Source organism: Nematolebias whitei, chromosome 11 (assembly GCF_014905685.2).
Source record: "Nematolebias whitei isolate Nwh7 chromosome 11, NemWhi1, whole genome shotgun sequence".
Taxonomy (NCBI): domain Eukaryota; kingdom Metazoa; phylum Chordata; class Actinopteri; order Cyprinodontiformes; family Rivulidae; genus Nematolebias; species Nematolebias whitei.
In genome coordinates this window covers 21045522-21057827 of record NC_056508.1, presented here as the reverse complement: position 1 = coordinate 21057827, position 12306 = coordinate 21045522, and the positions used below count along the sequence as shown (strand labels likewise).

The window sequence follows — 12306 nt, the reverse complement described above, 5'->3', positions numbered from 1 at the left end:
ATGACCTTTATCACAATATGCTAATTTTTTGAGAAGGACCTGTATATATATGTATGCAGCACAGTGGCACAACTGGTAGAGCTGCTGCCTCTCAGCGAGCAGGTCCTTGGTTCAAACCCCGGTCCAGGGGCCTTTCTGGGTGGAGTTTGCATGTTCTCTCCGTGCATGCGTGGGTTTTCTTCGGGTACTCCGGTTTCCTCCCACAGACCAAAAACATGCATGTTAGGCTGATTGGTAACTCTAAATTGTCCCTAGTTGTGAGTGAGAGAGTGAATGGTTTTTTGTCTCGTTTGTCTCTATATGTCCCTGTGATGGACTTGCGACCTGTCCAGGGTGTACCCCGCCCCTCACACAGTGATTGCTGGACATGGGCACTGACGACCCCCGTGATCCAAAATGGAATAAGCGGGTAAAGAAAATGGATGGATGGATGTATATATATATATATATATATATATATATATATATATATAAAACCGGTGGCATTTGACATGATATAAAAATCAATTAACAGAAATAAAACGCAACAAATTCTCATGAATATTTGTGACACATTTTTATATTTCAGCCCATTTGATCAGTTTTTGCTCTTTCTCCACTTTTAGTAAAACCACATCAATAACAGCTTCTTATATTTTATTTGTCAAGTCATTTTGGAGTAAAATGGCTGTTTAAGTGGTCCACATTTGTCTCTGAGTAATTGTGAAATTAAGTATTTTTAGGAGTCAGTTTATAACAAATAAACTCTTAACAAAATACCTGAAACCAGAACTTCCTGGTTCTTTCTGTATTTGACTGACGTGTAGATATATCTCTACATTAGAATGTAAAGGTACAGATAAATAATGGTGCCTATAAAATGCTTTATTGACATTGAATTCCCTTTGAACTATTAGCACCATAAAACCTACCTGTATGCAGTCGGGTACTCCTGTGCTGTCCATGCGACTGGCCACGTTCACTGTGTTTCCCCAGATGTCATACTGAGGCTTCCGAGCCCCAATAACTCCCGCCACCACTGGCCCGATGTTCAGACCTGCTCAGTAAACACACAAAGACGGATCACAGTGACATAAGCTGCTCTGAACGTATCTCCGAGGGCTTTCTGCTTCCCGTTCCTCACCTATCTTCATCTGGAAGTTGTTGAAGGAATGCTCGTTGATGTATTTCATCTGTTCTCTCAGTCTCATGGCGTAGTCTGCCAGCGCAGTAATATGAGTGCGACCCTCTTTGTCATACGTAGAGTCGTTAAGGCCGGAGGCCGCCATGTACGTGGAGCCAATGGTCTTGATCTTCTCTAGCTGCCTGTACTTCTCTTCACTGATGATCTGGGGTGTTAAGAGAAGACAGATGAAGATTGCTGACTCTCAAAGATCTAGGCTCAGCTTAAAAACAAAAAAAACCCACAGTTTTTACCTCATCAAAGTCTGCGATGATCTCGTTAAGCAGCCGGAGACACTCCACTCCTTCGTTGTTGGCCTCCAGCTCCACGTAGAACTCTGAGAAGTTGCTGATGGAGGCGAACATGACGGCCACACACTCGCAGGACTGGTAGTACAGCTCGTCGTTGCGCCGCTCTCGAGCCAAGAAGTGAGCAGCTACATCCTTGGGCAGGATGTTATGAAGGAGGCGACGGTTGTAGGCCTGCAGCTCCTCCATATCCTCCTTCTCCTCGGTGGCCTGAGAGCGAGGGTGGTTTAGAAGATTTGATTTGAGCAGCCTTTATGAAAAAAAAGTGGAGAAACAGATCATGTGTGGACCGAATGTGCTCGGACTCTGGAACCTGTACCTGTAACTTCCAGAGGAAGTCGAGGCGTGCGGTGGACTCGACCTGCTGTGCGTGCAGGTACAGAGCCAGGACAAAGACTGTGAGGATCACTGGAGTCATGACCCGGAGGGACACTTTGGTCACAACAAATGGGCTGAAAATGACCAAGCAGAGTTTAAATAAAGTACAGATTTACAGTTTGAAGCAAAAAAAGTAAAGAAAATATAAAGAACAGAATATATATATTTTTGAAACAAAGATGAATATTCAAAACCTTAAATTAGGTAAGGATTACAATCTGTCTGAAGTTAAACATCTTACCACTGGTTTGTAGTTTCATTGAAACTGGACCTAAAATAAAAATAAATCCTGATGAGAACAACTGAAGTTAAAAAAAATCATTTATTTTAATGATCTTATAAAAGAATAAAACAAATACTGATGTCAGTGTTGCAATTAATATTTAAACAAGATGGAAAAGTAGAGTCTAGTTTTAGCCTCTTTTTGTTTTTAGTTTGAACCCACTCAGCCACAACCTGACTGAGAAGAGGAAAACAACCATTCCTGAAGATCGTATCACACAGAAAACACTTTCCAACGAGACGAATTACGTTCCCTGTGAAAATACAGGACAAATGCTTATTGCTGAATGCAACAACTTTGTCAGGTCATTTGGACAGTTCTATTTTTTTGTGCTGAAACGTTTCACCTTCCATCCAGAAGGCTTCATCAGTCAAGGAAACACACAACACAAAACTGATTCTTCCCCCAACAGCTGAATGATTTTAGCTGAAAGCTGCTGAAGAAGTTGAAAGGTTAAAAAAATAATTAATCACTAAACTGTTAATGCGAGTTGAATTTGAAGAGCTTCTGTTTTCCTGACCGCAGGAAAACAGAAGCTGAAAGCAGAAGAAAAAAGGCAGAAATGTGTAGAAAAAGCTGAATAGGGCAAAAATGTAGCAGAAATAAGGAGAATAAGCCAGGGGTGTCCAAACATTTTCATATGGGGGCCAAAACTTTGAAGATGAAAGGAGTTGTGAGCCCGAAAAAAGCTAATTAAATAAATAAATATTAAAAAGCACACTTTTTTTTTATTCAGCATAAACAATATTTTGGAGAAAGGACAAAATTTACTAATTTTGTTGGAGAAGGTGTTCTAAATTACAGACCCTTTCCAAAAAATTATATCATCATGGAAAAGTAGTTTTAACTTCGATAATTCCATTCTAAAAGTTAAACTGTAATAGATGATAGATTCAGGGTCCACAATTTAAACAACTTCAAGTATTTATTTGTTTATTTTTACATAATTTGGGCTTCCAGCTCATGAAACCCATGAAAACAGGATTTCAAAAAATTAGAATACTGTGAAGACATCAGCCCAAATGTTGCAGGACATGAATGTTTTAAACTGAGTGTGACACTAATCATCTACTAAACTCAAAGCACCTGCACATGTTTCCCCAGATGTCATTAAATTGGTTCAGTTTGGTTCAATTGTCTCAGTTCGGTTCAATATGGGGAAGACTGCAGACATAACAACTGGCCAGAAGACCATCATTGATACCCTCCATAGGATGGGTAAGCCACAAAAGTTCATAGCTAAGGAGGCTGGCTGTTCACAGAGTGCTGTGTCCAAGCATATCAATGGAAAGTCTAGTGGAAGGGCAAAATGTGGCAGGAGAAGATGCACCAGCAAAAGAGATGACCGTGGGCTTCAGCGGATTATCAAACAGAGAAGATTCCAGAATCTGGCAGAGATCCAGAAAGAGTGGAATGAGGCGGGAGTCACAGCTTCAAAAACCACCACATTCAGACACATCCAGGAGATGGGCTACAACTGTTGGGTTCCTCTGTCCTCTTTTCTGATGAAAGTAAAATGTGCCTTTCATTCAGAAATCCAAGGTCCAAGGGTTTGGAGGAAGAAGAGTGAGGAACAGAACCCATACTGCTTGAGGTCCAGTGTGAAATTTCCACAGTCAGTCATGATTTAGGGTGTAATGTCCGGTGCAGGTGTTGGTAAACTCTGCTTTCTTAAATCCAAGGTCACCGCAACAGTCTACCAGAATGTTTTAGAGGACTTCATGATTCCTTCTGCTGAGGATCTGTATGGAGATGCAGATTTCATCTTCCAGCAGGACCTGGCCCCTGCCAATGCTGCCAGAAGCACCAAGACCTGGTTTGATGCCCATGCCACAGTGCTTGACTGGCCAGCCAACTCGCCGGACCTAAACCCCATTGAGAATCTATGGAGTATTCTGAAGAGGAAAATGAGGAGCACCAGACCCAACAACAAAGAAGAGCTGACGGCATCAAGGAAATCTGGGCTTCCATAACTCCCAGTCAATACCACAGGCTGATTGCCTCAATGCCACGTCACATCGAGGCAGTGATTAAGGTAAAGGGATTCACAACCAAGTATTGAAGAATGACATATCGTTTTGAAAGTACCTTATTTTGATTGATTTGTTGTGATCCTAATTTCTTTCTTTTTTTTTTCGCTGCAAAAACTGAGGAGTAGTGTGGGCTGATGTGTTCACAGTATTCTAATTTTTTGAAATCCTGTTTTTGTGGGTTTCATGAGCTGGAAGCCCACATTATGTAAAAAGAAACAAATACTTGAACTTGTTTAAATTGTGGGCCCTGAATCTATCATCTATTAAAGATTAACTTTTTGAATTGAATTATAAAAGTTAAACAACTTTTCCATGATATTCAAATTTTTTGGAAAGGGTCTGTATTGTGCGCAACTGGTAGAGCTGCTGCCTCTCAGCGAGCAGGTCCCTGGTTCAAACCCCAGTCCAGGGGCCTTTCTGGGTGGAGTTTGCATGTTCTCTCCGTGCATGCGTGGGTTTTCTCCGGGTACTCCAGTTTCCTCCCACAGTCCAAAAACATGCATGTTAGGCTGATTGGTAACTCTGAATTGTCCCTAGGTGTGAGTGAGAGAGTGAATGGTTGATTGTCTCGTTTGTCTCTATGTGGCCCTGTGATGGACTGGAGACCTGTCCAGGGTGTACCCCGCCCCTCGCACAGTGATTGCTGGACATGGGCACCAGCGACCCCCGTGACCTAAAATGGATTAAGCGGGTAAAGAAAATGGATGGATGGATGGGTCTGTATTGTAGATCCAAAACATTAAAAGCTTCATTTACACTAACATTTTATTACTTTATTGTTTTATTTAATTTATTTGATTTTATTGATTTATTGCCAAAAGACTGTATTAAACTTAATATTGTTCATTTGAGATTTTTTTTTTAACCATGTTGCTGTTGAACCTAAAAATTATATAAAAAATAATCATTAAATTTGCAAAAGGTCTACATCAGTTTCTTAAGCCTAAGGGCCACAATTATGCCATCCTTAAACTTCAGTTGTGGGCCACACAAAATCACTCCAAGGGCCACAAATGGCCCCCAAGCCGCACTTTGGACACCCTTGGAAGAAGCTGAAATAGGCAAACAGGCTATTTCTAAATAGGCCTTCTAAACAGGCCTATAACTTTTTTGTTGTTTTGCTTTGTTTTTGTTTTTTTTGTTGTTTTTTTTTAATGTCCAGAGGACCAGATTTAACTTTTTTAGATATAATTATAAGAATTTACACTGTCTGCAAACTGATTCTAATGGAGGAGGATTATTGTCAGGCATGTACAACAAATGAGCTCAATCTAGGATTAGGTTGTAGAATTCCTGACACTTCGTCTGATTTCTGTTTTACGTCTTAACAAGACGGATCTGCTTTCAAAAACTGACGCTCTTCTGAGAAACTTTAACCGTCGCTTATCTCAGTTTCTGAAATGGAAAAACAACCTGAAAGGTTCGGTTTTCATGTCACCTTGAGAACTGTGAACTTTGCTGCTGTGTTTAATTAATCTGCATCTATAAGAAGTGTTGACAAGTGGCGTCGGTCATGAAGCAGGAAACAGCCATCAGGTTTGTGGGCCTGACTGGTGTGCTTTGAGACCAGAGGCAGATCCAGTAAATCAGCCATGACTTGAGAAGCATTTTAAAACGTCGACAGAACTTACTGATGTTTTGATAACTTATCATGTAATAAAAACAACATATTGTATATTTGTGAGAAAATTGCCAATTGATAACAAATTGAAATTTTATCCTTCATTTTTTTTTTCAGATTATATTTAAAGTAGCTACTATTTCAGTGTGGATTATTGAATTTACAGGTTATACTTGAAGGCACCATTAAGTCAATACACTGTCGACATGCGTTGCCACAAAGTTTTTCAAAGTTTCAAACTACTAATTACATTTTTTTTCTCCAATAGTTACGATTCACTGCTGATTTAGACGGTTCAGACGGAGCGTACAAAAACAATCTTCTCTCTGGTTCTCGACAAGTTTCAAAACGAGATAACTGTGACCTCAGAAACACGTTTTAATCGGCTGTCAGCATTTAGTCCTGCTGCAGATCTGCTGCTGCTGTGAGTCAGTTCTGGATCAAAACAGACCCAGATGGGCTCACGTCAGAATACATGACGACCAGCCCATCATCAACCTTCCACCTCCGTGTTTGACACTTGTTCTGAGACTGCATCTGTCCACAGCACGCTCATACAAGAGGTCGTGGTTTAAGAGTTGTTGTTTTTAAATAAAGTGACTTCTTATGTAGTTTATTTAGCACCAGTTCCATAAAATAAGGTAAAAATAAATAAATAAAGTCTAATATGACTTTCTTGCTTCCTGTAAAAACAGTACAGCTGCATTTCTGAAACCTTCACATAAGAACAGGTTGTTTCCACCTAATATTAATAATAATAATCACCTAATTAGAAACTGAAAGAAGGAGTATTTCCTTTTTAAATTACTTCATACAGACAAACAAGTGAGATGACAAAACAAAACAATGGACATAAACCAACCAACTTACCATTCAGTGCTAGTTTCATTTAAATCACTGAAAAGAGAAAATAATCCAAGTCAATAAAATATAAATTGTTGTTATATGTTTAAAACAACTGTCACAGAGGATGAAACCAAGAAAGCAATGGTGTTTAAAAATACACACACATTTTTCCACGGTAAATAAAACTTCTTGATGTTAAAGCGCAGCTGTGTTTTTAAAAACCCACATCAGAAGGGATAAGATTCTTAAAAATTGTTTTTCCAGACTCGAGTTCAATGAACAAGCCGTTTAAAACGTTCGCCAATCGTGTCCGACAGCTCACTGCTTCGAAAACTATTTTGTTTCTAAGAATTAATCATTTAAAATTTAGATGAAATGTTTCTTCAGGTACGTTAGTTGTTTGACATTGAAGCCTGTCAGCATCTCACTGTGCAAACGGTGACAACAAACTGCTGACGGCCTTCACGAGGACACGTCCAAAGTCTCAGCAGGTTCTCAGGTTTCTCATGTGAGTCGCAGAGGTAGCTTGAATTTTAAGCACGCTTAACAAAATCTGCGATACATTTACTCTCAAAATAATTGCAGAGTTGTTGCGGGTGTCTCAGGCAAGTGTCTGTATTTTTAAAGCACTAGAGCTGTATTTTATTTGAGCTAATTTCCACCTGTTTATTCATAAGTTGCTTAATGGAAACGTATGAGTTTGTAACTTAAACGTGCACCAATGTGTGAAAAGACAACCTCCTGCAGAGCTTGCCTTCACTGAAGGTTTTCTTCTTACGACACCTATGAACCTGTGCAGGCCCAGAAGCCTACTCCACTCAGATAAGTGGAAATAGGATTAGTGGCCTTTTACTGCAGCTGATTGCACAACAACAGCTCTGTGATGTCCTCAGAAAGATGTCTGGGGGTTCACCTGCATCACACTAATTAGTAGAGAATTTTTGGTTTATTTTCTCCCACAAAACGCAGCGGCACAGTTCGCTCGTAACTAAAAAAGTTAAAACATCCCAAATCCCCCACCACTGCAGGTGAATGGAGAAGATCAATCCATGACTGAGGCACCACCTGCTCAGGCAGCACAGTTAGACACGAAGGAGCATAAAGAACTGTCTTTACAATGCTTAGCAACGTTTGGAGGTTCCAGCAGTGCAGCATAAAGACCAGGCTGAAGCTGTACCCAGTTACACAGACGAGCGTGTTGGAGGATGACTGCCAGGAACCTGAACAAGCAAAGAACCCTGAGAACCTTCTGACCCAACACCAACTCAAACTAACAGCTGTTTGCTCGTTGTCATTAAGACAGCATGGAGGCCATCATCATGAGAAGGTGAAGGACTGAGCATGTGCTTAGAAAAACTCTGGTAACATTACCCCCACAGTCACACACTGGACACCAGAAGACAAGCCCAGGAGAGGCAGACCAAAGAACACCTGGAGACCAACGGTAGAGGTAGAGCCACACCTGAGGCACCATCTAGATGCTGGCCCAGGACAGGAGTGGAGGACCTTTGTTACTGCCCTTCATGCCAGTGGGTAGTAAGTGAATAACTAAAGAAAGCTGCCTATCTACGGGAGGAGAGGTACCAGGAGGACGGAGAAGGAGCAGCAGCTACCACCCTAACAGGTTATATAGTATTATTTATTGTTAAATCTGTACGTACGTGTGTAAATTGTTTTGTTTTTCATTTTACTTAGCATTGATTATACTTACTAATGTCCCTTTTTGAATCTTCCCAAGGGATCAATACAGTTGTATCTAATCTAATCTAATCCAATCTTGTTTTCTCACAATTTTGAGTCTCCAACTTGTCTCCAACAGTAGCAGCCCTGTGAGAAACCAGTTTAATTTGACGCCAAGTTCTAAACATTTCCACCCAAACTGTGAGTCAAAGCTAAGGCGCTGTTTCTTGTGCCGATGAACTTACATGGCGTTGGAGGTGACAAAGAGGTCTGCGTTGTCCAGCAGGGCTACTTGTGGCCACTCCACCAGCAGCAGGAAGGTGAGCTGGATGAACAGCATGAGGGCCAGCTTCCCTATGCTGCTGATTTGCAGGAACACGGAGCACGCCAGCAGCGTCAGCAGCACGCTGTAGCTGAAATACTGACACAAGCAGGAGACGGCAGCGAGACACATCAGCAACCAGAGATCTCCGAGAAGCACAAATGTGAAGTTTTCCTTCAGAAACGTTCACAGCGGGAACACAAAGAGCAACGCACACCTCAGGAAACGGGCAGGAAGGACCTTGGCTTGGACAGATCTCTAGACCCCCTTCGACGGACACATTCAGGCTGCGGATCAGACATGGCGTCACCAGGGCCGCGGAGGTGTTCAGCTTCTCTGCGACGCATTCCGACAAGCTTGTGGTGTCGCAGGCGAACTGCAGCCAAACGTCCGCGCACAACCAAAGAATCACTTCCTGAACAGAAATCTGTCTCTTTGTTTGACTTACAAAACCTTACCATGTTAATGAAGGCAGAGATGAAGACCAGGATGATGGAGAACACTCCCACCAGGGTGCTGGTGGTGCGAGACTGGACAATCTTCTTCGAGACAGTTTGCATCGCGCCGGGAAAGAGCTGCGAAAGCAAACAAATGAGGTTTTTACTTTGAACAAATTTTAAACAGCAAACAGTCAAAGCTTTAGCGTCCAGCTGAGATCCACTACCTTGATGCAGGAGTATATGGCACAGATGAAGAGGATGTTGGCGAGGATGATGAAGATACTGATGTAGATTCCCAGCATTACTGGTGTGCTGCAGGGAAGAAAACATAAAGTTAACAGTTTTACAGGAAGATGTATGCTTGACAACTGTGAAGTAAAGAAACAATCCAGTTAAAGCACCGTGCATCAAGTCATATCAGGTTCAGAGTGGAAGAGGTTACTTTCTATAGGAAACGTCACATGACTCAGTTGGAGCACTTTTACAGCTTTATTAGTACAAAAACTCTCTGGATGAGTCCAAAACATCAGTAGATGCAATTAAAAATTATCAGCCTTCATTATAATTAGGGCTGGACAATAATTTAATATCGATATATATATCACATTATTCTTTTATTCAGTAACGGTGATATGAATTTTAAGCACATTTTCAATATTTCAATATGATTACAGCGTTTCACTGACGCATTTCGTTTTCTGTTCGGGTTGAACCCGAACAGAAAAAACCACGACACAACTACATAAGTGTGTGGTGACGTACACCACGCGCAGAGCTCAAGTCCAGAAGGAGTCAGCGATAGAAAGCTAGGCTAATCTGCAACGCGCATTAAGTTTTCGCTTCAAAATGAGTTCCCATGACCGTTAGAATGTGACTGAACAAACTTTCACAAGTGAAGAGAAAGCTAATGACATAACTGATAAGAGAAGAAAGATTAATTTGACAGTGTGGAAGTGGTTCGGCTAAGATCCCATAAACTGCAGGTTTCAGTCAGTGTGCTGCAAAATGTGACGGAGAGTCGTTCCAACTAGCGCTGGGAACATCAAACTTGTTCCACTTGACAGAAGATGATGAGTCACAAGATGAAGCACAATAAAGTTTGAGCCAACGTGTCCCTGAAACACCCCCAGCTGTATCAAAAGAGAAACCCATGCAGCAAACGTTAGGTTATCTTGTTGGTTAAAGTTAAAACTATTAATATTGACAAAGTTGAGAGTTTTATGTTTATTTGACAGTGATTTCAAATTTATTTAAAGGCTAAATACAAATAAAAGGTGAACATTAATTTATTTGTAGTTGGTACAGTTTTTCTGAGGCTTTTATATTGTTTATATCGATATCGGAATTATATGTTATCGACCAAAATTAAGAACTATATCATGATAAAAGTTTAAGCCACATCATCCAGCCCTAGTTACAATTAAATACAAAGAAAAGACAAAAACATATAATTTGAGTGAGCATGTCAGCAAACGTCACCTTAAGGAGCTTCAAATGAAGCAAACAAAAACTGATTCTTTGTTTCTGGTTCTTCAGCTCTGACTCTAATAGGTACTATACAATATGCCCGAGTGACAAATGTAGAATATTATCAGAAAAATAAAGTTAGAAAGGAAAACATTTTTCAATGATGCAACAGTAGTTTTTAAAGTTGAGGTCTGGACCTCGCCGAGTTGTCGTGAAACACCAAGTGGTCGGTCTTGAGAGGATTTTCAGAAATCAAGTTTTTAAGTATCTAACTCCAACATTTTAACCAAACAATCAAACAATATTTATAAACATATCAAACCAGCACATTTCTATTGTTTAATAGACTTTTTAGTGATGTTAATATACTTTTTAAGCAGCAATAGTTGGGGTCAAAAGCCTTATCAGTCCACGAGAGTGGAAAACTCTAACTAGAATACAAGATTTTATTTTATTTTTAAACTACAATAAGTGGGAGTAGCAAGTAGCAACAAGTACATTCAATTGTCCATACTAGTTAAAATAAATTTTAAAAAACTGCTGTTTTGTGATTCTGTCTCGTGTTACAATTTTCCTGAAGCACCGACATTAACTGGTAATAAGCAAAGCAAATAAAATAAAATGTGTAACTCTGTACAAGCAGACTATTCTTCTGTTTTCCATTAAAACTAAATATACTCTGGAAACAATGCTGTCAATGCAGCACAAAGACCATCTCCGTCCTGAAAACTGAGCGCAGGCTGTAAAAAACACCAAATGTGAAGCCACAACAACTTCCAGTGCTGATGGAACAGATTTACTCCCTCATGGACACACTCCGAGAGGAAATTAAGTCTCAACTGGAACACGCTGATCTAAGAAATCATCAGAGTGGGATCTCTGGATTTCCAAGATTGAATAACTTGACTGGACAAAAGAAATCAACAATCTGATTCAGTAGAAATATCTCCAGAAGACGGAGTGCTGTCAGACTTTGGGTGGTCTTGTGTTTTAATGAATCAAGCTTCAGATCTGAGAGCGCCTCTAAAATATTGATTCAAAGGTTTAAATTATGAGGTTTGGTAATCTGATAATTTAACCATCGACTGTCCTTTAACTTTATCACAATCAGAAGTCGACCAAATTACATACAGGCTGAAACATACTGTTTATTAATAATGTTGTCCACCGTAAACTAGTCAGTCTTTTCTAAATCTTTTTTAAATCTTAGTTTGAAACAAAAAATATTAAATTTAAATTACTTTTTTTTTATTGTAGTTTCATAAGGATCTTTAGTTTAACTAAAATTTGCAATTCCGTCTGTCGGTCCGTCCGTCCATCATCTTTACCCCCTTCTTCCTTTTCGGGTCGTGGGGGTCACTGGTGTCCATATCCAGCAGTCACTATGCGAGAGGCGGGGGACACCCTGGACAAGTCTCCAGTCCACCACAGGGACACAAAGCGAGACAAACAACCATTCACTCTCTCACTCTCACCTAGAGACAATTTAGAGTTACCAATCAGTCTAACATGCATGTTTTTGGTCTGTGGGAAGAAACTGGAGCACCCGGAGAAAACCCACGCATGCACAGAGAGAACATGCAAAGTTCCCCCAGAAACGCACCGAGCTGGGATTTGAATCAGGGCGACCTGTTCACTGAGAGGCGGTGGCTCTACTAACTGCGCCACCGTGCTGCCCCCTTTGCAAATTTTTTCTAATCAACAATTTCTTTATTTTTATGGTATTTTTTTTTTTTAAAGAAACAGTAAGCCACCTTTACTCTATA

General features: G+C 40.4%; 1 protein-coding gene across 1 annotated transcript in view; it reads right to left on the bottom strand.

The window, feature by feature from the left end:
- LOC119417525 (adenylate cyclase type 6) overlaps nt 1-12306 on the bottom strand; it is a 58700-nt gene that overhangs the window by 1144 nt on the left and 45250 nt on the right. Inside the window, exons 13-22 of the mRNA XM_037684746.1 lie at nt 9298-9385; nt 9092-9208; nt 8851-9009; nt 8557-8732; nt 6656-6682; nt 2090-2119; nt 1790-1922; nt 1417-1680; nt 1124-1328; nt 912-1036 (exon numbers count right to left, since the gene is read on the bottom strand). Of these exons, the coding sequence (XP_037540674.1) occupies nt 912-1036; nt 1124-1328; nt 1417-1680; nt 1790-1922; nt 2090-2119; nt 6656-6682; nt 8557-8732; nt 8851-9009; nt 9092-9208; nt 9298-9385 (1324 nt within the window). The remainder of the gene's footprint in view (nt 1-911; nt 1037-1123; nt 1329-1416; nt 1681-1789; nt 1923-2089; nt 2120-6655; nt 6683-8556; nt 8733-8850; nt 9010-9091; nt 9209-9297; nt 9386-12306) is intronic.